The sequence below is a fragment of the Camelus dromedarius genome, chromosome 24, assembly GCF_036321535.1.
Source record: "Camelus dromedarius isolate mCamDro1 chromosome 24, mCamDro1.pat, whole genome shotgun sequence".
Classification (NCBI taxonomy): domain Eukaryota; kingdom Metazoa; phylum Chordata; class Mammalia; order Artiodactyla; family Camelidae; genus Camelus; species Camelus dromedarius.
In genome coordinates, this window is record NC_087459.1 from 4,630,426 (window position 1) to 4,656,746 (window position 26,321).

General features: G+C 42.5%; 1 protein-coding gene across 20 annotated transcripts in view; it reads right to left on the bottom strand.

Moving 5' to 3' along the window:
• RBFOX1 (RNA binding fox-1 homolog 1) overlaps positions 1–26,321 on the bottom strand; it is a 1,985,071-nt gene that overhangs the window by 12,040 nt on the left and 1,946,710 nt on the right. For 11 of the 20 annotated variants that reach the window (XM_064478206.1, XM_064478202.1, XM_064478201.1 and 8 more), the window contains 2 exons: positions 25,254–25,318; positions 5,649–5,701 (listed from right to left, as the gene is read on the bottom strand). In XM_064478206.1, coding sequence (XP_064334276.1) covers positions 5,649–5,701; positions 25,254–25,318 — 118 coding nt within the window. The remainder of the gene's footprint in view (positions 1–5,648; positions 5,702–25,253; positions 25,319–26,321) is intronic. The other 9 variants (XM_064478203.1, XM_031433195.2, XM_064478211.1 and 6 more) reach the window with 1 other exon arrangement.

Genomic DNA, 26,321 nt, shown 5'->3' on the forward strand with positions numbered 1-26,321 from the left:
CCATGAGGACCAACCACATGCCAAGGGCGCAACAGCCATGTGGTTATCGGCCACCGTGCTGCAGAGCACGAGTCTAGAAAAACCTATTGAATGTTCTTCCCACAGGAAGAGGAAAGATGCCTGAAGGAGCAGCCCGATGTTTCCTGGAGTGTGATCTGAGCACTCTTCTATCGGAATGACCTGGGGGAGCTCGTAAGAACGTAGATTGACAGGCTCCTCTCCAGACCTAGGAATCAGAATCTCCGGGGCAGGGAGAGGGGAGGCTGACGCTGAATCTGCATTTGTAATAAGTTCCGCAGGTGACCGTCACCCATGCTGACATGTGATAACTGCTGTTCTATATTTTTAAAAAATTCTGCCCTGATTAGAAGTCCCTTCCTCAGGCTAATTCAGATCTCTCTAGACATCTTTAATTTTCTTAAGGAAACTGATAAAGACATTCATTTGTATAGGGTATTATTATTGCATGTAACAAGCTTTGAACTATGCCTAGTATACAGTAAGCACTCAATAAATGCGATGATTATTAAGTTCCTTTGTCTGTATGTGCCCTTAGCACCTCGTACTTCCCTTATTATCATACCCATCACATTTGACTGGAAACAGACCAATTAACTACAAATCAATTTGCTGCACAACAACTTTGCTGAATAATCAAATCACCAAAATGTGAGGGAGGCAATTAGGTGAAATTCGCTGAAGGATCAATTAGAGGAACGGCCAATTTGGAAATTTCTTCTAAATGTTATCTGAAGTCTCAGTGCAGCTGCATGAATGTGCAAGTGTGTGTGTGTGTGTGTTCAGGTTGTGGGGAGGAATAGAAAGATGGATGGCGGTAGTGACACCCTCCACAGTGCCCCTGAATTTGCCAAATGTTGCTTCTAATAATTACTTGAAGCATGTAGCAACCACAGGGACTGGCTTCCACAGCATATACAGATGTTTATTTGGTTCAAGCTCATTTGCAGACTCATGTGTCTTATCCAGTGCTCATAAGGAGCCGGGAGTGTGTCCCCAGGTTGGCTCCCCATTGCCACCATGATGGTACGTGGCGTGGTGGAGGGGGTGAGACTTGCTGCTGGATGGAGACCACCTGCACCCGACAGACACACGAGCACGGGCATACACTCCCTTGTATGTCCTTGGCAGGGGGCAGCTGGGAGCCTGGACTCTGGAGCCAAAACAACTAGTTCAAAGTGGTAATTTTCAGGGCATGGGTGATCCTGTTAATTGATTTTTAGCCACTGATTTTCAGCAAAGGAAAGACTTTTGGAGGACTGCCCTAGGACACACTTGGCCTGTGTGACACTGTCTCCTTGGAGATGCAGAATTCTCCCTTTGCCGCTCTGTCCTACACCCAGGCCCGGGCCCACCACACCCAGTGCTCAGCATACACGAGCTGCAGGAAGGAAAGAAAATCTCCCACGGGAACATCTGTTTAGAGAACCATCCAGTTCCCTCGGGTTCCCTCACAGGTTTAACGAGTCTTCCCCTCAACTCACAAATGCTAGTTTTCTAGGAGCAAGACAGCACAGCTGAAGAAAGCGGAAGAATTCCACCTGGGGGCGAAGGTCAAAGTTCCAAGGTCAAGGTGAAAGGAGCACTTGGGGGCAGTGTGGTCCAGTGGAAAAGAGCTCTGGCATGAGATAGACCCCAGTGTGGCCACGGGCAAGTTGCCAAACCTCTCTGGGCCTGAGCGTTTTTTCTTTTTTAATTTGCAAACCAAGGATGAGAGTAACATCAGCCTTGCTGAGCTACTGTCATAAATGAGATGTGCATGTATCTATGCAGACACACACACCTGTGTATGCACACGTATGTACACATGCATGTGTGTATATGTATACACTGTATACAATTTATTGTACTTGCAAGTACACAGAATTTACTCAGTAAATGACAGGTAGCTATGACTATGCCCTGGAGAATCCAGCAAAGCCCATATGAGAGACAGTGACCAGAGGGATGAAGGGCTTTCCTGCTTTCCTTTCAGACTCTGTGGAAATAACCAATACACCCTTGGAGCAAGAGGGAGGGCATGGATATTTAACACAAACTGGCCCCTGTGAGTTCCTAATCTGCCAGCACATCCTGTTTGTTCCCTTGTCAAGATACAGCCCAAGAGAACCACTTCTCCGGTCTTCTACAGGGGACTCCCAGCCGTCATGGCTGCTCTTGCCATGCTGCAATCCACCTCACCATTAAGAAAAAAAGTGAGATCACAGCTGATCCTCCAGTGCCTTCCTATCACACTTAAAATCTCAAATGGTTTCTGTGGCCCCCAAGTCCTAATTTGTTTGGACCCCTGGCTATCTTCCGGATACGTTCTCTCCAATTATCACTTGTTCTCACACGCTCTGGCCAGAACGCTGCAAGCATGCCTCCACCACAGGGCATTTGCACTTGCTGCTTCTGCAGCCTGAAATGCTTTCAATTCTTGGCTTACACCCTGGCTTAATTCAGGTCCCAGCTCAAGTGTCACCCTCTCAGAGAGGCCGCCTCTGATCAGTGAATATAAAGTGATACTGCATCTTACTTTCTATCCCTGCCTTTCTTTTTTGATTCATTATAGTGATTTGATGACTTTACATGCAGGTATGTTACATGTTCATTCATACACATGTTTGAGGTCTGGTCTGCCCTAGGATGGGGGCTCTTTGAAGGAAGGGCTTCTTTTGATTTATTTAATGCTATGTCCTGAAAGCATAGAACAGTGATGACTCAAAACACATTAATTAACTGACTTCTCAGCTGCTTTGTCAAAATAAGTAACGTGCTTTTCAACCTCCATTCTTGTACGAGACCCACATTCTACCACAACTGCAGTCCCTAGCCAGTCCTGGGAAAAAGTCCAATGATCAGAGCAGCAGGCAGACCTCGGGTAGAAGAGAAGGGAAAGTCAGCTTGCCCTTTCTGCCCGTCTCTTCCAGAATCCAACTCATGACAGGTTCCTGGTGTTACAGAACAAGAAACCGTTGGAGGGTTCAAGGTGGATGTGACAGCCGTGGAAACACGAGTCTTTCAGCAACAACCCAAACAAAGTAAGAGCGAAACAACCAACAACCACTGCTGGAACCGCTGACAGTGAATATCCATTTCCTTCTAGACACAGTCTCGCAAACCACACACGCTCCTGAAACATGTTTCATCTATGTGACCAGCAAGGCAGAATCGGAACTTTGGCATCCTCTACCAAAGACCCAACTGAAAATCATCGCTCTTCCTTTGGGAACTGAAAGAAGAATTCTTCAGTGTTCCCACTGCTCCTATTTGATGACTTTCACCTCCCCACCTCTGCCCCGAGCCACAGACAAAAGTGTCTGGCCATTTCTGCTTCCCACCCTGGGCAGCTGGGTAAAGATAACCCTTCTTTATAAGAACTGCAGCTATCAAAGCCATCAAGCCCGCAACACTGTGATGTAAAGCACCTTGTCAATCTCTTTTTTTAATGTCAATAGAGATAAGTTGCTTTTTTTTTTTTTTTTTTTTTTTTTTTTTTTGTCAAATACTGAAATCCAGTAGACACCAGTATTCAAGAGACCCACCCCAGGGGTTGTTGTTCTGCATATCGAGGGGAGCACTCTAGAGAGTTGTGCTGTTTAGACTGTGGGTGCCCTGGGTTTTTTCCAACTTGTGGGAGATAAGGAAGACTTCATTGAAACCACGAGTCACCACCTTTGTTGACTGCCTGGTTCTGATTTTTCATTTTCATTCTGTGAGGAGGGTGGGCTGGCTGAGAGATAATTCACATTTGATTGATATGGGTGTCTCCTTTTTCATGCCTGATTCAAAATTCAGAGTTCAAATTGAACCTTATGAAGCATACAACACATTATTAATATGGCCATCAAAGCAACAGGGATATCTCTCTCAATTTGAAATTTGATCAATAGCAATTCATTAAGAATTTACTGAGCAGCCATCCTAAATGAGATAAGGTAGGTGAAAACACTTTCTTGACTCAGGCAAACTTTTATTATCTGCAGCCTCTTTTTGAAATACAGTGTGTGGACCACCTGCTTACAACGCAGGGTTTTGTTAAGTCACGGGACAAAATCAATATCTCCCTCTTAGGTTGTGACTTCTCGGTGTTTGATCTGAGATGTCAGAATAGAACCTCAGACACATGGGAACATGCATACACTCCGACAGGGGAGACAGACGCTCTGAGAGACCAGCAGACCCACAAATGATGTTCATTAACATTTTCCGCCAGTGTCCCCCCACCACGCCACCCCAAGCCGATTTCTCCTTTAGTTGCATGCTCCGTTCTCTATAAGTTCTGCAGATGCGAAATGACTCCTGTATCCCAAGAACATTCCCCCACCACCCCCAGCCATGCAACTCTCCATCTCCTACTTTGCAGCATTAGTGCAGTGTTAACAGTTGTCACCACCTCTCAGAAGGAGAAACAGAGATACTGGAGGCAAAGGGTTGAGGAGGGAAAGTAGCAGGGCCATTACCAAAGGGGTTTCATAGAAACGGAGTAAGCTGTCACTTTAAAAAAGGAGCATGCATACCTCAGGAACTCCCAGGGGGAACACTGTAAACTATTAAAAATGTTGAGACCAACTGTCAACGAAACAGAACAGAAAGGGCTGGGGACACGCTCCTGGTTCTCCCTGCTTCCCTGAGCTCTCTCTCTCCAAAGACTGTGAGCAGGGGGTGAAGCGTTAGCAAACAAGCCTTTGTTCACTGCTCCCTTGGTAACACGTGACTGGTAACAGGTGACTGTCGATTTCATGTGTGTTTTCGAAGGTCATGGCGCGCTCAGTTACATGGGGATGAGCGGTAATGCCCTCCCTGGTTGGCTAAAAGCAACCCATTGGTAAGATCTCCTAGTCATTGTTTTGGTCATAGTTTAGGCTTAAAAGCAAAAAACAAAATCTGATGTTAGTTAAGACACTCACCTATCTTGACATTTAATCAAGTAACTCCATGCTAATGAAAGTCCAAACATAGCTGTTCTGAGCCACATCAAAGCAAAAAGACAGGCATTATTTGAATGGCTACGTCATGCAACGGTGCCAATTTCCACCTGCCAAGGCCTTGATTTCAGAACCAGGAGGCTCTGTCTCTCTCGTGTCCTGCTACTTGTAACAGGTTTTAAAAGAAAGGAAACAGAGGATCTTTAACTAATGGAATGAAGATCCCCTTCTTAGAAGACAGAGATAATTATATTCCCCAATGCCTCCAGCTTTATAGATTCAATCTTTTAGGGCCTATGATATAAATCTATCATTGCATAGAGATCCCAAATAATCACATATAAATCTGTGTGAACCCATACAGAACACGTCCAAAAACATAGAAGTCCCGTGTCTGTGTCCCTAAAATCTCCCCTGTTCAGTATTTTAACATAAGAGCACTGATTATATTGTAAGATTTTACTGTGGCTTCATTCAACATAGTCTTACTTTACTGGGTCATGTATTATTAAAACTGGAAATAAAATACCAACGTTAGCAAAATGCCTACTGTCTTTTCAGACAGCAGAGCCTAAAGGCTCTAGCTATACTCCAAAGATATACAGACTGTTTTTTTTAACTAAACTTTCTAGCGTGACCAACTGCAGCATGTGAAGGAAAAAAAAAAAAAAGGATACTGAGACTTGGATGGATGCATCAAGAAGTAGCAATGTTTGTTACCTGCAGAGGTGTTACAAGATATTTCATCTGCTGCAACGAAGACGAACTGATTTCTGGAAGAGAAGATAAAATTCACAATACTGCTCGCTCAGGGGGGAAGGCGCTCTCTGCCGACTGGGTCGATGTATTCAGATGAGGGGAGGGAAGGGTGCTGCATTTGAATGGATGTTGCAAGGAAATGTGTTGCTATATCTTGGACTTGGAGAATTTAGGAAGATCATGAAACAGGCATGCAGGGTACCTTTCAACAAAATCATGGTGATGTCAGAATGTGGACCACAGACAAGCTGTTGCACTGGGATATTAATACTTTGTGTTACTAAAATGTCATCATGCCGGGGTATGTGTCCAAGGCGAAGGCATTTCTACGCTCAGCTCATATTTCTACGCTGGATTCCTATGCTCAAAGGAGACATTAGGAAAGTATTTTTTTTTAGACTATTAGAAAAAAAAGAGTATACTTCAATTAGCTAGGAAAAAAATCATAAAATTCCAGACTTCATTATTATAGTATAATATTCAAAAAAATTTTTAAAGGAAAGAAAAAGAAAAGCTGTCATTTCAGAAGAGAATGTTAAATGGTGCCGTGTTATGGATAATAATTTCCTCACCAAATGAGGCTTGCTACATAAAGAAGGTAAGAGAACTCATCAATTGAAATAAACCCTGTCTTGCCAAATTATTTTTAATGGTGCGGTATTAAAAAGAAAATAAAAGTGGAAAGTGCTGTTTCACTTTGATTTAGTAAATCCAGAAAGATGATAAAACTCTCTTAAGATGTTTCCAGCTGCGGCATTTCCTCAGTGTAATGTGGCCTAATTCAGAGGGACTGTCTGTTTCTCTAGAAATAAGAATGTCTGTGTCAGGCCGATTACAAAAGTGTCCCAGTGAGATTGGCTAGGTTCTTAAATGCCTCACAAGGAGGAGTACTGAGGCTTCTAATTCTCATTTGTTAGATTTTATGGAGCATTTGAATCATTGGGAACCAAGATAAATGCATTTTTGGGTTTTCGTTTGATTGGTCTTAGTTCCAATGTTTCAAAAAGTATCTAGTTATTGAGCATTCCTTAAAACATCTTAAGAAAGTTTTACTGTTGCAAGAAGTACACTCTGGAATATAAATAGAGCTACCATGTGAAAACTCACTCGAATTTAACATTCAGCTGAAAATTCTATCATTGTGCACCAGTGAAATCTAAACAAAATTATACATGGTCTGAGGATAGTATTTTTTTATGTTTCTTTTCCACATAAGACTTAACTAAGTTCGTTTATCACCTCTCTTAAAACAATGAAAGTCAGTGTTGTTGAATTTTTGCTATCTTTCTGCTCTGACACAAACTTTTCGGGCCCCAGCGATACCTGGCATTGAATTTCCAAGGTTTAAGGAGCAAAAAAATTAATATCCCTGAAAATGAAGATGTTTGGGTTGAGTATTTGTTTCGACTTGCTCCCCCTTTGACTTACTCAAGGGGCGTAAGGCACAGGCAGCTCACATTACGCGTATGGCATTCTTGGGTGGCCCAAACCAGCACTTAGATAGGACCTCGGTTTATAGCATGCTCAAAAGAGGGACTTTCCATAACTAGGAATGGTGATCTGGTTTATCCAAAGGGGCAAGCTCTTTGGAATAGCCATTCGCTTATCTAAGAGGGGGGCCTCATTAGTGGGGTGGCTCTATCCTCTCCATGCTCCCTAATCTTAAAGACACTGTGGACCTGCATCTCTCCTCTGCAGTCTCCCTAAGGAGCTGTCCAGCCTGCTAGACTCAGGGAAAGGCATGGGAGGCGACCAATGCAGATTAAGAAGTGACAATTGAATGAAGAGGGAAAACTTGTAAAAATGCAGCCTATGAGTATGGTTATAAAGGAATTAGACCCATGTCATTAATGGTACCAGATATTTAGAAAAATAAGATGATTGTCCTTTACAGCACTCTTTTTTTTTTTGACATGATACACTTAACTCCTAAAAAAAAAAAAAAAATTTGCTACCGTTTCTCCATTTCCTCCTCTTCCCTCCCTTCCTTCCTTCCTAGCTTCCTTCCTTCCTTCCTTTTTTTTCTTTCTTTGTCTCTTTCTTTCTTTCTTTGTCTCTTTCTTTCTCTCTTTCTCTCTTTCTTTCCTTTTTGATAATCTATATATATATATATATTGGGCTTTTTCTTCAGTATCTTTTTGATTCCTGAGCAAATTTCTAAACAGAGGGGATTTCTCTCATTGATGACTCACTGTCTTCAGAAGAGCTGGATCAGATAAACTCTGACTATCAAATCAAATCTACGTTAAAGCATAAAGAGTTATCACCAATAGTGGTATTTTAAAGAATATGCTAAGTACTCTGCAGCAATGCCAAAAAAGAATTTAGAAACATATTTGTAAAAAATAGTAGCCATGTGGATGTATCAATTCTGCACTTAAAAGAAAAAACCAACACAAGGAATCCCACTACACCCCGGGGGGGGGGGGGTCACCCTAACGTCTCAGAAAAGTGCCTTTCTGTGGATGTCATTAACTCCGGAAGTCAACCTGTGTGGTCACCCCTCCCCCTAAAATGCCATCTCATTGATTGATAAGTATAATTAATAGGAAATGCCTGGAAAATAACAGTCTGGTAAGGGATACCCCACATGTCAGGCCAGCAGAGGGATCTGGGTGGGTTTCATTGTCGTGTGTCTCTGTCTCCTCGGTGATGACATTTTTATATACAGTTCTGTCTCTCCCCACTTGAACTTGAGGATAACTGATCCATCTTAGACTGCCCATAAATGATATGATCCTCTGGGTGAAGTCATTTACCCCAAATGACCAGAGAGAGATTAACGATGTAGCTGAGAAGCCTGGTATCCCCAGACAAGGTCTGGGAAACTTAGTTCTCAGAGCAACACGGATCTGCTCTGGACGGTAGGGTCACCTCTTAAGAGGGGAAAGGAGGCTGAACCGGAGCCTGTCCCCTTTTGCTAATCCTAATCTGATCTTCACCCTCAACGCAGACCCGAGGATTTAAACCTCAAAAGCAGTTGCACCTGGTTTTCAAACAAACTGATTTGCTTGGTGGTTGTAGACGATCAAGTCTGGCTAGTTCTCAGCCTTGGCTGCACATGGTAAACACCTGGCAAGCTTCTCAAGTTCCCAGTGACCAGTTACAATGGGAAGCTCTGTGCGTGGGTCTCAAGCATCTGTAGTTTCTAAAGACCTCCACGTGACTCTAATATGCAGCTAAAGCTGAGAAGCGCTGGCTTGTCTAGTTGAATGGTTCTCACCATGGTGGCTCCTCGATTCACAGGGAGAGATTAAAAGGGAGCTAATGCCAGGCCCTCCTCCTGGGGGGTCCTGGCTTCACTGGTTGGGGACTGCGTCTGGAAAGAGGTTGTGCAGGGAATGCTTGGCAAGTGAACCTTATATCAACCGCAGGGGAGAAGCACTGGGTCTGGTACAGATGTGAGTGGAAAGGGGGTTGAGTCACAGAATCTCTTGCAGATTTTGCTTCTTTTGCAACTTCCATTTTGCCACTCACTGTGCTAGCCTCTAAGACAACCAAGGATGCAACCCCAGGAACACCTCACGTGGCCCAGGAATGGTTACTTCTGGCTGCTGGAGGCCTTCTGAGAGAATGGACCTGAAACCTCGTTTCTGAAGGAGAAACTGGTGAACAGTAGCCGTATTATTGTGCTCTCTGGTTTTGCTTCCTTCCCTGTTCCTCCTCTTACTTTACCACCTCCCATGGGTTTACTCAAGATCATCTTGGCTAGTTCTTTCCATTTTTTCCTTGTGAGTCTGCATCTAATTCTCTTCCATTTTTTTCATCTAGACTTCCCTTTTTTTTTTTTTTTTTTTTTACCCCTCCTTCTACTCCAGAATTTCTCACACTTCCCTGAAGACAAAAATTACCTAGAATGCTTGGTAAAAATAGATTCCAGGCCTTGGATCCTGACCACCTGCATGGGAATTTCCAGGAGAGATGTCAGAACACCTGTAGACCCAGCCTGACTGGGGACCAGCTCACACCTCCAGGGAGGAAATTGTGGTTCCAGGTAATTCTTACCATGGAGAAATTTGGAAAATCTTGCTGAGAGATCGCCTGCAAGCTCATGCGCATTTTCCTTTCAGAGCCCACCTTCCCCGGGAAGACTGTTTAATAGAGGGAGGCTTTGTGGGAGACGAGAGGATTTCTCATCTCAGAAAAATAAGGAAATAGTAAATTACCGAGCACAAGGGTGAAGGCAGTGGTCCTCTCTGGACTCCCTGGAATGTTGACACTCAAGAGCCACGACCTCATGTTGATGGAGCCCCTGTCCATGACGGACAGTTGCCAAGTGCTATACATACGTAATCATTCATTTAATTTTCCTTACATCCCCTCTTACTATCCCCGTCTTCATAGATGAGGATACAGAGGCGTAGAAACGTTATGCAGCATGAGCAAGCAGTTCAGGGATGGAGAAGAAATCTGGACATAGCTGGGTTGGCTCTAGACCTCAACTCTTACTCACGGTCTAAGATTCTGTTCAGGGGAGCTCACAAAGAGCGTAGAGGCAGCGATGGGTGCGGGGTCTCTACGGAGGAACTTCCAAACACGGTTCTGAGTCTTCAGTTCCTCCAAGACAAAATGATGGAGTCTTTGGACTCCCCTCTGAATAGGACGTAATTGAGGCTTGAGCAGGATAATTATATTCTGCTGTAACAACAACTTGGGGCGGGGGGTGGCATGGCATGGGCTACGGTCTTTCTTTTTATTCTGTCACCAGACTCCACGATGGTTTCCGAGGGTTTCCACAGACCCACCACCTAGGCTCTGGATCTGACTCAGCTGGTGGCATGTTTAAAGGAGGCCTGTGACTCGCAGTGTCATCCTTACTATCACGCTATTCATCTTAGGCTGCACCTCATCTCTTTGCAATTTTCTTTTCTTCTGAAAAATCACCCACGGCTGAATTCTAAGAGTCAAATTAAAAGAATCGCCAGCCAGGATGGCTGGAGGGGATGTGAGAAACTCGGTATCCAGAACCGTCTGGCATGGGTGGGGGTGGGGGGAAAGGCCAGGCAGGGAGTGTGCTCCCAGCAAATAAGACTGGTTTTTAAGTTTTCCTGTTAAAGATTCTGGTCATTCATCACTCTTTGGCCTCTTAATGCTTTTTTGTCACGATTGTTACCTAAACCTCTGGGCTGGATACCATTCATAGTGTTTCTGCTTGTATCCAGTGCTATGAATACTGAATCTAACACACACACACACACACACACACACACACACACACACACACACACACACACACACACACACACACACACACACACACACACACACACACACACACAGATGTGATTAAAACTCTCCAAGGCTATCTACTAAAAAAACCCTACAGCCGGAGAAGTGGGTCTTCTGGTCTGGCAGATGGCAGCCCCGAGATGCACAAAGACGATAGTGGGACCGAGTCAAATTAATCCTATCTGTAGGCTCTGGGCAATCTGTTGGTTATAAAGCAGAGCTTCTTAAACCTGAGGGCCCATTACAATCAGCTAAGATTTAAAAAAATATATATATATATAAAATACCAACAGCGAGGCCCATTCCCCAGTCATTTAAGTCAGAATCTTTGAGAGTGGCTCCCAGGCACAGGGAGACCCGAAAAGCCACTCAGGTGATTTTACTGTATCAGCCAGCACTGAGACCTCACGCCTCACTGCAGGAATACTTCTCAGCACATATGTGCCCTGCCTTTGCAGAAAACAAGAGCTGCTGCGTCTTTTAGTTTTTTAATTAAATTGCAGTGGTGTTGATCTCCGTAATTTATAATTATTAATATTATAATTATTGATAATGATAATAAATATTTAATATGTTCATTATGGTTATTAATTTCTAGCACTCTGCTTACTAGGTGCTCCCCTTTGGACCTGTAAAATTAGGTGGAAATGCACAATAATCAGATATTCTGGTTGCTCATCTTAAAATGTTGCTGGAAGGGCCATGTGGAATCCAGCCATGAGGGCTTTCTGAAGAATTACATATGATATGCAGAAATACGGTGCTCCTATTAAAGTCCTATTTGGTGCCTTTACTAAATAGTTTACTGGTATTGTTCATTCACTCCTCAGATGGTTAATGAGGGCTTGCTACATGCCAGGCACCCAGCTAAGCTTGAGGGGTTCAGCGCTGTGCGCCTGGCCTTTAAGTCACTGAGGAACAGCTATACTGGGCTTGGCTCTCTGGAAGCTCATAATCTAATTTATATTTCAATTTTATCACCTTGAAAAGGAGACTTATTTGCTTGTGATCTGTATTTTACCATCCTTCCCCTGACTCAGTTCTAAAACTCTAATCAAGAATTGTACAAATCCCATTCAGATTCATACTTTTTCCTGCCCTATTATTTTATATATATATATATATATATATATATATATATATATATATATATATATATTTAGTATTATATGTGTTTCAAGAGGCTATGGCAAATTGTAGAATAAGATGGGTTATAAGCAAACCAGCCAGTGAATAGATTGTCTACAGACTCCTCTGAAAGGCTCTATCCAGATTTTTGTATTTTAAAAGGGGAATACATTAACACCCATTCAAAACTATTTCACCGAGCCACTGTTCCTACGGCTAACACTGCATACATAACAAAGTTTAAATGCAAACGGGGTTAAGGACTGTGAATCTGTCCCCAGTTTGAAAAGTCCACCAAGAACCTCTGGGTTTTGGAGATTCAAATGCCCAGGCGGCTCCACTTCCTGGAGACCTTGAGCACAGAAATGTTAGTTTCTCCAACATTTAATAGTCTCCTCAGTTCCCACTGTGCCTCTTTTCTAGGCTAAAGTGAAAGAGAAGTAACTGAATCTGGAAGCCAGGCTCAAGTCAGGCACAAGCTGCGTTCCAACAGAAAAACCATTTCACCTTTCTGGGCCTCAGTTTTCTCACCTGGAAAATGGGAACGAAAGTAGCACACACTCCTCTTAGGTTTGTGTGTGTGTGCAGATCAATGAGAACATGAGTGTGAAAGCACTTCATTTGGGGGAAAGTGCCACTTCTTTTTCTGGGCATGTGGACTCATGGAGAATACAGTCTTCTCTTCCCCCACAAAGAGGCTGGGTGTTTGTGTTGTTAAGCCCTGGGCTCCCATGGTTTTAGGGCAAGAGGGTGAAATTTAAGAGCCTTTTGAGGTCATAGGTCATTTTAAAGATGGGCTGGGCCCTACAGGAAGGCCAAATCCCACCTCAGCTTTGGTCGGTTGGGTCAGGACAGCAAAGTTGAGGACACAAGGAGCTTCTCAGGGGACTGAGTATCTATCCCAGGGTGGAAATGTGTCTGGCAGGGTCTCTGAGCAGCATGTGTGTTTCCTAAGGGAACAGCTCAGTGGTTGAGCATGCACTTAACATGCACAAGGTCCTGGGTTCAACCCCAGTACCTCCACTAAAAAAAGCCACTCATGTTGGGGAGAGGAATCCTGAGCTGCTGGGGGCTCAGGTGGGGCATAGGGTGTCCAGGCTGAGGCTCTGGAGGGTGAAGAGGCCACACTGAGAAGGTCTGGGTCCACCTAGGAGTTATGTGCAAAATAAAGTCAGCTGATGGTGGAAAGTTCCAGAACCTTACTAACCCCCAGGGGGTTCCAGTGCCCCACTACCACGACAGCATTGGACTTCTCACCAGTCACAATGGGAAAAATGCAACATAGGCAGATTAGGTTTGAGTTCATCTCTTTGTGGAGCAACTGATTTTACAGAAATCTACAGCAGTGTCGCTTTGAGGGCTGGGTTTACACTGGGAGAGCTGGCGGTTTTTCCTACGGAGCTGACACATCCCTGACAGCCTGAGCTCCTCCATGGACAGAAATGAAAAAAAAAAATCCAGGAGAAGGATGAACAGAAGGACAGGCTGTTTGATCTCATGGTCCTCAGTTCCTTCTTGCTTCAAAATTTTGTCACTCAATCTCTTTCCCTCCCAGTTTTGAGATATGATTGACAAATAAAAATCTTATATAATTAGATTGTACAATTTGCTTTTTTAAAGGTGCACAAAGTGATGATTTAATATACATATACATTGTGAAATCATCACAACAATCAAGCTAATTAACACATCCATCACTTCACAGAGTCACCTTTCTTGGTCTGTGGTGAGGACACTCAAGATCTACTCTCTTAACAAATGGCAGGTGTATCTAGTTTCAGATTTCTAGAATACAAGTCGATTTCAAAACAAACAAAACAAAAAACTTGTAGAGTTGAAAAAATTATTCTAACTCAGAAAAACTACTTCCCCAGGAAGTTACTCATTTTTGAGTCAAGAACAAAACAAAATATGCCCATAGTTTAGTGATGCTGCTGCTGCTGCTGCTAATAATAATAATAATAATAATAATAATAATAATAACAACAACATTCTGGGTGCTGTTTAGTGTCAGGTGCTCTTTGAGGAGCCAGCACTCATGTCCACAGTGAATTTTCACTACAACCCAGTGAGGCGGGCATCACTCATTAGCCCCACTTTAAAGATGAGAAAATGGAGGCTCAAATAAGCCATCAGCTTGCTGGTATCACCTCGTGTTGTAAGTAACTGGCCTGAGATTCAGGCTCTAAGTCTGCAGGTGAATGAGCAAAGGTCTGCTAATGTCTGCACCAATCAGAGTAGGTTCAATGAGTATGAAAGACCTTGTTTCACGTGTTGAGCAGGCCAATGACAAGTTGAGCAAAAGCACAGGTTCTCAGAATGTTAGTGTTACGGTGGGTCCTAGAGTTGGCCTTGTCCAAAAATGACTTGCACTTTTAAAGGGATTCAATGTCATTTGCTGGCTTTGGCCTATATATTCAGTGCTTTCAAATAATCACATACACTCTAAAATATCTGTCTATCAGCAATTAAGTTATTGATAATGCCAGGCTTTTTTTTTTTTAACCACCTCTTTTGGTTTATAAAGCAATGTTCACTTTCATCTCTATCTGATTCTCATTGGTATTAATACTGCCCATTTAGCAGATGACCAAAACTGAGGCTCAGTAAAGGTAAGATAGATCAGATGTGACTTTCCCAGGGTACATTTTACAATGGTGTGAGTCTACGGTATTATGCAACCAATGAGAAGATATTAGCATGGAATCACTTTCATTATTCTTGGATCTTTAGGGTAAAGAAAATGATTATTCCGGGACCCTAGGCTAGTTTGGGAAGGGAGTCACAATAGAATGGATTGTGGAGGGTGCCCAACCATTGACAGCTCTTAACTTTCTCCTTGAGGAAGAGAGAAAGGAGACAGAGATGGTTCCAAACCAACACTTTACAAAGACAAACGCTCTTACACGTGCAAGACTTGTGGAGGGAGAGCCCCGCATCACCATTATTTGCTGCCCACTGGCATAGAATTGAAGCTCGCTCTCTAGAATGGTGCTCCTCCCACTTCTTACAAATCACCCTGGGATCTTGAAAATGCAGAATCTGATTCACATGGGACTCGAGATGCTGCATTGCTCACAAGTTCCTGGTGAGGCCAATTTGGTTGTACTGGGAGCTACACTTTGCAGAGCAAGGCTCTAAGGACCCTCCCAAGGAACCACTGAAATTTCAAGTAATCTTGACTTTTCAGAGCAGAATGAGGTAATCACTTCTTTCCCTGTTGTTGGTTTTAAGTTCGAGACAGAGACGTTGACGAGAACAGTAGAAAGAAAGCAGAGAAATGACCAATTCTGAGAAATCTGCAGAGCTGATATTTTCCAGGACACATTTTAAAATGCCCCCACCCCCAGCACCTGGGCTCATATTCTGTGCACTAGAAGTAGTCCGCAAACCCTCTAACAACGTAGAAACGATGAAGGAAATAAAAAGTCCCTCATCTCTTAATGCAGTCTGAAACTTCACATTACAAAATTGGACCATGAAAGGCGGCAGGGACTAAGAGGATGCTTGGAGCATCCAGAGATCCTAGTTTTCCTTTTAAAGAAATCCCATGGCTGCAAAAACAGCAGGAACCACTGATCCAGGTTATCAGATGTGTGATGTATTTCTGTCATCCCGGGCCAAAGCGTTTCCATCTAAGTGATTAAGATAATTAAGGGAAGGGTGTGTTTGGCTTAGATTCTGTCTCATGTTCCCCCACAATCTATTGATCTGTCCATACATTCACACATCATAATGCAGCAAGAACAAGCCTGGTAACAGTGACAAAATCGCCGAGTTCGTTTCTCCTTACGGAGATTCCCTCACGCTCTCATCTTCCAAACTACCATCCCCCTAAAAGTGCATAGTGGTCCCTACTCTAAATGTTTTGTATGTTAATTAAAGATGAAATGCACTATGGTTTGGAGGAGAAGCTAATTGCCGAGGACTCCATCCCAGTGTTTCAGAGCAGGGAGAAAAAAGGAGAAAGCCATTTATTTCTGTCCAGTGACTGTTCACATGCATGTATGACACACCAAATAAGAAAATAAGACAGAGGCCACGTTTAGATCGAAATCAGTTCTCCTGGCCAAGAATTCAAAGTTCTCTTCATCGGCACAAGAGTCAGAACTCGCTTTGCTAACTTTAAAAAGAATCCTCGAAATGTTAAGTGAAAAGTTCGCTCTTACCCCAAAAGAGAGATTTTTCCAGTGTATCTGGTGGTGACCAAAAAATAAAAGGCCAAGCGGAGAGGGCTTAATTTTTGTCGCGTTCATGAATGCTTCGTGGGCCCAGAGTCTACCGGGTGTGTATTCCCTTCTAAGTAGACTGGAATACTGTCTTCCACGAGCAAGGTTCTTTATTTGCAACAGAAGTGGCTCACCCAGAGGCTTCTGTGTACAGGCGCTCATCGGAGACTTCTGACCTGCCTCTAGAAAGCAGAAACCTGCTTTCTCACCTGCCTCTAAACCCTTCACAGCTGAGGGATCCTGATGGCGCTACTTAAAAGATAGGTTTTATTTGCTTTTCGGTGGCCTATCAAGTCAATGATCTGCAACCTGGGAAGGATGTAATTAGGCCATGACATGACCAAAGGAGTTGTTACATCCTGTCTTGTCACTGGCGCACGTGTCTGCCTACATGGCTGTGACAGCTATGGTCTACTGGGTTTGGAATTTCTGTTAATGTCTCCCCAACTCCTTCTTGGTCCAGTCTGTTGACTATTATGGGCTTGCTCTTTTTTTTTTTTTCCTTTTTACTGCTTCAATTAAATTACATATTCATCCACCAGTGCATAACAGTTGTTAAGAAGCTGTTATGGATTATGGACCAAAGGCAATTAGTTCTTGAAACAAAAATTAAGCATTTTTTTTTCTTTTAACGTGTGTGTGTGCAAATTAAAAATAAGAGAAACTCAGGAAATACACCTGTCAGTAACAGTCATGTTACTTTTCAGCACTGAGAGCTGTGTGCCCATAAACACAAGTTCCAAAAATCACACTGATGCTGCCATCCAGAGCTATGCATGCCCTCCTTCACTGTTTCAGAGCCACCTCACTAGTTACCAGATGGAATCAGTGTTGATCTCCAGAGTAGGTTGGCAGAAAATATAATTATCTCAGTTATCGTAATTTTTTTTTGATGAATGCTCAGTCAGAACTATTGATCCATAAGGAAAATAAATCAACGAGAGCATGAAATGCCATTCGCTTTTTAATCATTAAGTTGCGTCTTAGTTAGGACTATTTGAAGTTGCAAACGTGCCTCTATCCTGACTTCATAACAATAGCATAAGGACGTAGAAACAGGCCAGGACGTGGACTGACAGACATTGGATTCAAAGCCCAATAATCGGACTTCCCAGAGCCTACATCACCCTGCCTGGACCCCCAGCTCCCATCTGCACACTGGGGATTCTACTTAGGCTGACCACCCATGTTCTGCTTGTCCCGAGACAGTCCTGGTTGAAGTCTGTTGTCCCGGAATCATGACCAACAGTGCGTCCCTTCTCTGTCCCGTTTTAAATGATCATTATGTGAGCGCCCTAACTATACTGCTTACACGATCCAATTGTTTGTTCCAATGTTTTACATAGTACCTGACGCACAAGAGACACTACCTGAGAATTAACTTCAAAGCAGAAATCTACATGGTGAAAAGATTTAAAAAAAAAATTGGCAGGACACAGTCTAAGACTGCTCCCTTTAAGAAATCCTGACATCAAAATCCAAACGTTGAAGGACTGATCAACTGAAGGTCTTTCATAGCTCCCCACCCGCAAAAAAAAAAAAAAAAAAAAAAAAAGGAAAAACAAACCAAACAGGAACTATTCCTGGAATTCAGTGGATTAGATGGGATTAGATTTGCATACAGTCCTACCTATTCTATGTTAAAAGGCTTGTCAACTCGTAATCAGTTGATTGGTTTTGGTCATTATTCTTCCTAAGTGTTGACTCTGGAACCAGTTTAAGAAACAACAGACTCAAACTCCTGAATTTCGGAGATTCAGGTGGAACTGAAATCTCCTACATCACTTTGGTTTCTTCCAAACTCACTTCTGGTGCCCAGAATTAAAGCTCTTCACTGGCTAGGTTATGGAAATATACCAATAAAATATGAAAAATTTGAATTTATGCATATGAAAATGTGAACATGCATATAAAAATAAAAACAAGAACACTTTATGTTGTGCCCTTTATGTGCCAAACATTTCATAGGCAGTGTCTCCAACTTCCAAACCACTCTGTAAGGTGGGATCAGTTTACCCATAACAGATGCAGTGATGGAGTACGAAGAAATTACTTCTTAAGGTTGCTCCACTGAGATGCAATAGAGCCTGGGGATTACGGGCATCGGCTTTAGCTTTCAAGCAGAGCTGAGCTGAGCTGAGCAATTTCTTTATCCCCCTCCCCAAACTTGCTGTCCTCATCTATAAGATGGAGGTGGCGACATCAATTTAATAGGGTTGGCATAACAGTCCCAGGACTGCCTCTGTAAAGCACTTAGAATGGTGCCTATCACGTAGTGAGGACTCCACAAATTGCCGTTGTTATCATTGCTATTATCATAATTATGGTTATCATTATCCCAGAAAGCGATCTGAATCAAAGTTTGCTTAGCCACTGCATTAAACTCTAAGGCATCTTAGTAAATAGTGCAATTAATAAAGTCCTTTCTTTCCACCTAATGAACATTTAACAGGAGCGTTGCCATATAGACTGCAAGTTTTATTGAAGACATTCATTTTCATCTGGTACGCGTGCCTTGGAATGGCAAGCTTACAGGCAATACCTGTCTCTCTCCAGTTACCCCAGAGCTGCCTAGAATCACTAGCTTCACTTTCTCCTCAGAAGGGGACTGTGAATCACCAAAAAAAACCCCAAATGAATCAATTAAGAAAGTGAACTTTACGCTAAAAAGAAGAATACAAATATAAATAAACTAAGAGTATATCATACACACCACGGTGTATGAATATATATTTCCGCCTGGTATTCCAGTGGTGGGGGAAAAAAAAAGGATGTGCTTTTCTGGGCACTGGAGTACAGTGGGATATAAATAAAGACATTAGTGACTCTCTCCTCTGCATTTCTATTGCAAGTACACTGAATGTCTTTTTTTTTTTTTAAATTGCAGAACCCAGGAGAGCTCATCAGGATGAGGAAAACAGCAGAAAGGGTTAAAAGCTAAACTCAAGAACAACTTCAACAAGGCACCATCAAAAAAGATACTGAGGAGTAACCACTGTTCACAGCCTTGTTTTGACTCAGCAGGTTAGAATCTGAATCCAAGATAGCCTCCTCCTGACCCTGGGTCCTTGTCTTAATTGTGGAGCTGGCATGCCTACACGTCTGTCCCCTCTGGACATCCGTGGACTAAGCCCCCAGTTCCTCGTTCATCTGCGAATGCCATTCTTGGCATTCCCCAAGTTTGACGATGTCCTCCCTCTATTTTCCTCACCAGTGGATTTCTCAAAAAAGACTGAAAATGTAAATAAAATGGGCTAGGGAGTCTGCTGTGGACTTGCCAGCTTTTATTTTGCCAAGTGAGAATGTTAAAAACAAAATGGGATACAAAAGAAGAAAGCAAAACGAAGCTACCACTTGCTGTTGGCATCATTTCATGAAAAAATAGCTATTTTTCACAGCATCTAAGGAAGGAGCCTGGATAAAGCCTGCGCATCCCACAGACAAGGGAGTTGATGGCTGCGTCGTGTGGTCCATGTTCCACTCCTGTCCTGGCAAACCGGGAAGTGTGCCGCCAGAGACAGCCAGCAGGTCTTGAACTGGCCATGGGAGATACTGCTTCCCACAAAGCACTGGGATTGGATCTTGAAATCTCTCCTTGCACACATCACAAAGAGCTGGTGCAGGGGCTTGCTCCTGCTTGTCGACTAGAAACAGTTTCAACCCTTATCCAGCTTGGTTCACAGGAGAGGAATGGGGAACACAATGGAACGTCCCTCCTTTCTCTGCACTGTCTGCCCTCATGAAGGGATCCATGTTATCCATCGATGAAGCTTTCTGCATGCTCCCCCACAGCAAGAAAAAGTAAAATTGTTATGTCCCTGAAGTATAGCAATATTTTCCAAATTAACCTTTCTACCAAAAAGATGGTAAATTAGATTTGCCATTCAGGGTGTTCATATGCTTTATAGGCTGGTAACCACTTAATTTTTAGTCTATGTGATTGATAAGGATGCCACATCAAATGGCATATCATCTTAAATGCAATTATTAGCCTTATTTTAATGACAGAATTTCTCCATTATTTAATCTGAGTCCAGGAAGAAAAAGTCCTAAAATAGATAGGGAGTACCCATAGTAATGGAAATCAACTGGAATCCCTTGACTTTTCCAGTTTAGAGCAAACTAAGGTTGTACATAAAGATTTAGTTCTATATTCTGTAGTTAAGCTTATGATGAAATATTATGAGACAGTAGAGAGATAGTCTTTTCCTGTCTGTCCATCTTTCCTTCCTTCCTCCCTTCCTTTCTTCCTCCCTTCTTTCCATCCTTCCTTCCTTCCTTCTTTTCTTCCTTTCTCTCCCTCTCTCTTCCTCTTTTCCTTTTTCTTCCTCTCTCCCTCCTTCCCTTCCTCTTTCCGCACTCTTTCTCTTTCCATTCATCCACCTAACCACCTATATATCTATTTATCTTTCTACCCATCCATCCATCCATCCACACATCCATCCATCTATCCATCCGTCCATCTAAGTATGTATGTTTCTATCTCCATCACCACATAATTTTAAATGGGTGTAGATTGACCTCTCCATGACCACAAAGACATGACTACTTACTCCTATTCAGTTTTAAGAAAGCACTGCTCATCTATTTCTCTCTGAAATAGAACCTTTTATTCATAGCTTATGAATATCACATTTAAAAGATGTTCTAACATGTGGCCTGAGACTGGCTGACCTTGACAAGTCCTGGCCTCCCTGCGTTAGGATTTATCTAGATACTCTTATGAGTCCTTTGTGAGGTCCTAAGGCAAAGGTGTGTGTGTGTGTGTGTTGTATACACACATATTTTTCACATATGTGTATGAATAATATATATACACAACACACACATATGTATGACTATACATCTATATCTCAAATGCAGAGAGCAAGATAGTTGATATGATGGCATTTTAATTGGGGTTCTGTTAAGCTGAGCTGTATGAAATTGCCAATATTCCACCATTTTGGTCACAAAAAACAGCAATTTCCTATGGTACAGTCTAATACTATGTTGCCGGTGAAACTTAAAAGCCTCAAAAACAAACAAAACAGGGTAGAAAATAAAACAATCAGAAGCCTTCTGCCTGTTGTCTCTTTTGCTCAGTCTAGGGACACCTGTACAGCTGGGGCTATTACTGTATGTCAAAAGCTGCTGACTTTCGGATCTTTACAGAAATGCTTGTCTTACGTGAAAAGAGTGGCCCAGGGTAACTCTCGGGGCAAACGGATGGTCGTGAAATCTCCGAGTGAACCACTCTACTGCTTTCTTCTCTAGCTGGTCTGAATCTAGTTCCTCCCTTCCGCCCTGATGTGGAGGGACGTTTTCATGCGTTGGTTGTTAGGGGATGTTAGAATGTTTAGCAAGCAGGACAAGCATGACGAATGCCTCCCTTTTTGGTGAGATAACGTTTTCATCAAAGCTATGTACACATCAGACATATTTACCCAAATATCTGTAGCATAATTCCCTGAAAAGGAAGTAGTCTTCCCCACGCCCCCATCCCCGACCGCCTCCCAGGTTGGCTGCTCAAAGATGCAACAACGACCAAGTCATAATACACAAAGAAACTAAGAGCCAATCCAGAGAGAGAAGCCTGCCCCCAGGCTTAATTCAAGCAAGCCATTCATCGAGCTAATGTGATGATGGACCTGTCAAATCGAGAACATGTCAGGGACACATTAGCAACACCAAGTGGCATGCAATGACTGGATGACCATCGGCCCCACTGCCATGCTTTGATTGGTTCAAGCTCAGAAAACAATCTCCTTTGAGAGTTTGGACAGTCGGCTTTCCACGAATCAAAGTGAAATTAGAAATCAAGATTTGAGGTGAGGTCAGGTGCTTACCAAATGTTCCCTAAGTGCCAAGGAAAGATGTTTGCCTCTTGCCGTTAAATTCGTCAAAGAGACTATAAAATTACCTAGTCCAGTCAGGTCTTTTTCTTTGGGGGAAATCTCTGCCCACACCAGATGGTCTTCATTCTGGAGGTCAGCATTCAGAAACCCTCAGGGTCCTCCGAGATAATCAGCATGTGATCATTTAACCAAGAAGATGATGGGCAGAGAGTTGCAAAGTGGCCGTCAAGGACCTTCTGGCCAGTCCTGAGGTTACGGGAGTTCAAGATCTTCCTAAGGCCCCTGAATCTTTAATTTGATGAGGGCTTAATTTGTGCTGATAAAAGGTAAAATTCTACCGACTGGGGACATCAAACTTCTTTCGCTTTCAAGACGTCTGAAGAGTGAATCTCATGATTACAGAGAAAGTTTGTTGCCATTTCTCTTTTGATCAAGTTGACAGCCAGTGAGCATTACCAAAACATTCTCTATTCCTGCTAATTTTACTTCCTATTTTGAAGAAGTTTCTTTGGATTAAGGAGCTCCTCATCCTGCCTGTCTTCTAAGAGTAGGAACTAAGAGAGTCTCTCACTACTGAAATTACAATGTGATTGAACGTAAAAGGAAGTGATTACACAACTGCCCTGGGATAATTCTACATACTTGGCATCTTTAATCTCGATTCGAAAGCTACTCTGATAATTTCACATTTCCCCCCAAATATGTGTCTTCTATAAAACGGTCTTCCTTCTCTTTACCTGCTTACTAAAAACAAAAGGAAGCACCACCATCTCATCAATACACTTTTCAAATCGAACCAGAAACATCACTGTAGAGACTGTGTTCTGGTAATTTACCTGGTACTTATTTCCCTTAATGCAATATTTCCATATGTGGCCAGTGTCTTGCTTATAATAAAGTGAAGCAGTGATCAATTTCTGCAGCAACCAAAAAGACCTAATGGGCAAATTTCTTTAATGAACAACAAGAGGCCAGTTACATGGACAAGAGTATATTTAGTTGGTTTCTTCAACTGAAACTATTATGCTTAAGTGGGAATTGCAGAATTATTCAAGATTTACCAATCCAAGAATGAGGGCAATTTTTCAGTAGGACATGCCACCAATGAGAAATCTTAATAATATTAAAATCACAGATTTCATACATATACTTGCCTCTGTGGTGCCCCTGAATGCAGCAAAATTTTAACTTAATTTTTAGATGAATGCCAATGGAGATGACCAGATTCACAAGTAATTCTATCTAAAAATAGTATTAAACATTGGTTTTTTTCTTTCCAAATGTCTAGATTGGTCTTATAGAAGAAAGCAATTTAAATTATATCTTTGTAATTAACCTTTTTTTTCAGCTTGGGGATAGATGCACTTCTACTGAGAAGCAAGATGAAAATCCAAAGAAATAAATCTGTTTAAGCTTCATATAATTATGCAGCAGGCTAAAGTTCCTATGATTATAATTATATCCAAAGTGGGTGTTTGAGAATTTAGAATCTCGAGATATTTTCATAAAAATAATTAAGGGTTGTAGATGAACCACATTACAATTGATACTTCGTGAATCTTCCATGTGCAGAAATTTAATAGCATTAAGCCTTTTCATTTGTAGAATGATCCTGAGTATTTCAAGATTGTCATCATTTTTATTAGCTTTTTTGACCCTCTCAATTTTCCTAATCCAGTGTCAAAGTGGATTGAAGATAACAGCTTCCATAGAATACATTTTGCATTCTGGCAACGGATCATTGGGTAACTGGACAATTTATGTATTTAGAACTGCATGTTGACGATTGTTTGGATTCCTTTGGAGACTCCCTCCAGCCTTGAGAACTCATTATGGCTGTTTATTGGAACATAGTAATAGTACCTGCTTACAACCGGACAACAGATCTCCATTCTATCTTGCCAAAGAGCCATTGATTACAAGTCTATGCATGGGGTTTTCAAAGTGCAGCTTTCAGGGTTCAAGAATTTCTTTTGCTTTGGTATACTTCAGAAGAATTCTGGAGCTACAATGAGCTAACAACACATCTTGTGAGAAATGGAATGGGACTGCAGAGAAAGCACACCACAGCAAACCGAGATAGGAACTAAATCACGAGAGGCCAGCAAGGAGGACCAGTGTCTGCGGACACCCCCCCTTCACGAGTCAAAGACATCGCCTGCTTACCTGTCTGACCCAGCATGCCTCAGCCACACATGCAAATTGTTATCATTACTGTTTTATTCATGAAACATATTTTTAAATGAAAGGAGTCATTACCAAAAATAAGCACCCTCAATGACATTTGGGCATGCAGAGCATCTAAACATTCACATTTATGTCCTCAGAAAACAGAGCCAACGATTTGCATTCAATATGGAAACGCACAGTCTCTTTTTTCAAAGCACCGATACAGAAATAGCTGTGGCTTGCCATTTAAGAAACCGACTCATCTGTTAAGCCTGGGTAACGGGTAATCGAGCTCCTCCACCCCCCACCCCTCACCCCCGCCATCCAATTCTGACTTCTGCGTTTCTTAAACCCACTTCTGTCCCTTCCACTGCCAATCTTAACATGTGGTGTGCATTACACATAAATGTTGGCTTACGTTCGTAGGAACGGTCACCGGGCATTGCCAAAAAGAACGTCTCTCCTTATGAATGCCAGATACGCCTTCCCCCATTCCTTTACTTTGGATTTAAAAATGCAATGAGGGGACTGCTTTTCTGGGTGTACAAAGATGGAAAAAAGGGAAATGGGGTGCTTAAAATCGAGGTAAACCTGCAGGATCATCTCCTGGGTTTCGTCCTATGAGTTCGATGAAACCAGTGTCTCACAGAGAAGACCGTGAGAGGGTTGTACGGGGAGTGTAGTTTGTGCGTGCAAAGTGTGCTGTCACGGGAACTGAGATCTGAAAGAACTAGGCACAGACGAAACGTGGTCTTTGTGTCTTAGCAGCGAGGGCAAGGGTTAGAATGAACTAGGCGCCATCGTGCATCCTCTCTGTGTGTGACCCTGTGTTTACCTCCACCGTGGGACCTAACTGTTTGGGTGCTGCCTCCCTAGCAGTCATGCATTTGCACCAAGACCCGACGAGAATCCCGTCTCCCACCAGCTAAGTTAATTTCCAAGTAGTTGTCAAGCACGAGAAGGAATACCCTTACCTGTCACTGTAGGCAGCGGCAGTGGCGGGGGTAGGTTGGGCGTAGCGGTATGCAGCGTAACCACCCTAAAACACAAGGAGAAATTTGACTCAGGGATGCAGAGGAGGCCACCTCAGGGCGCCCACACGTGAGATCACACCAGAACAGCAGTTACCCACATCTACCAATCTAAAGTGTAGGTTAATGAAAGCTTAGTATCGAAGCAGAAGAACAGAACACGCTGGAGAGACAGGGGTGGAGTACCGACCCCAGCTGGATGTTACAGGTTAGCAGTTGTAAGCATATTCCAAAGGGAGAACCCAGATCCTCTTCAAGAGAGATGTACCTACATGTTAATGGTAACTTGGGGTTGGAGAGAGGATTATGGGGAATTATTTAAATATTTTTTATACTTTGCTGAACTTTCCAGATTTTCAAAAGTGATTATGCCTATTACTTATTAGCTAAGAGCTTACATTTTATTCAAACAGTCTTTGATTACTACCTTAAAAATCCAATATAGGTCAAGCTAATGCCCTGCTGTCTTACTTTTATATTTATAAAAAATGAACAGAATCCTTTGATTGAAAGTTTATTAGAAGTCTCTTGCATATGTAGTTGTTCAACCACTAAAGCAATTAAAGAAGGCTGTCTTTAGCTTTCTAAATGTCACGTAATGATTAAAAAAAAAAAAAAGGAATGGTGAGCCCTTCTTAAAAATTCTGTCTTTTCAGCTAAAGCTATCACACTGGTTCAGATGCGGAATTTGTCTGGTGTGGAAAATATGATAAAGTCTTCCAATTTGTAAATAAAATCATTAGGAGAGAAAAAAAAATCTGAGAAAAATAATTAACATTTAGTTGTATGTACCAGTAATTGCAATTGTTCAATTAAGCAGAGGACAAGCAAATGGGCATATTCGAAAGGAATTGTGTTCAGTGGAGCATTGATTATCAAACTGTGAAAATAACAGAGCTTCCTGCTCAGCAGACCACAGCGATAGATCAACCACTGTCGAGTGATCTCAGCACAATTAACAAACAGGACCCAGTCTCCACCGATAACACAGGGACCATTCACGTGCTAATT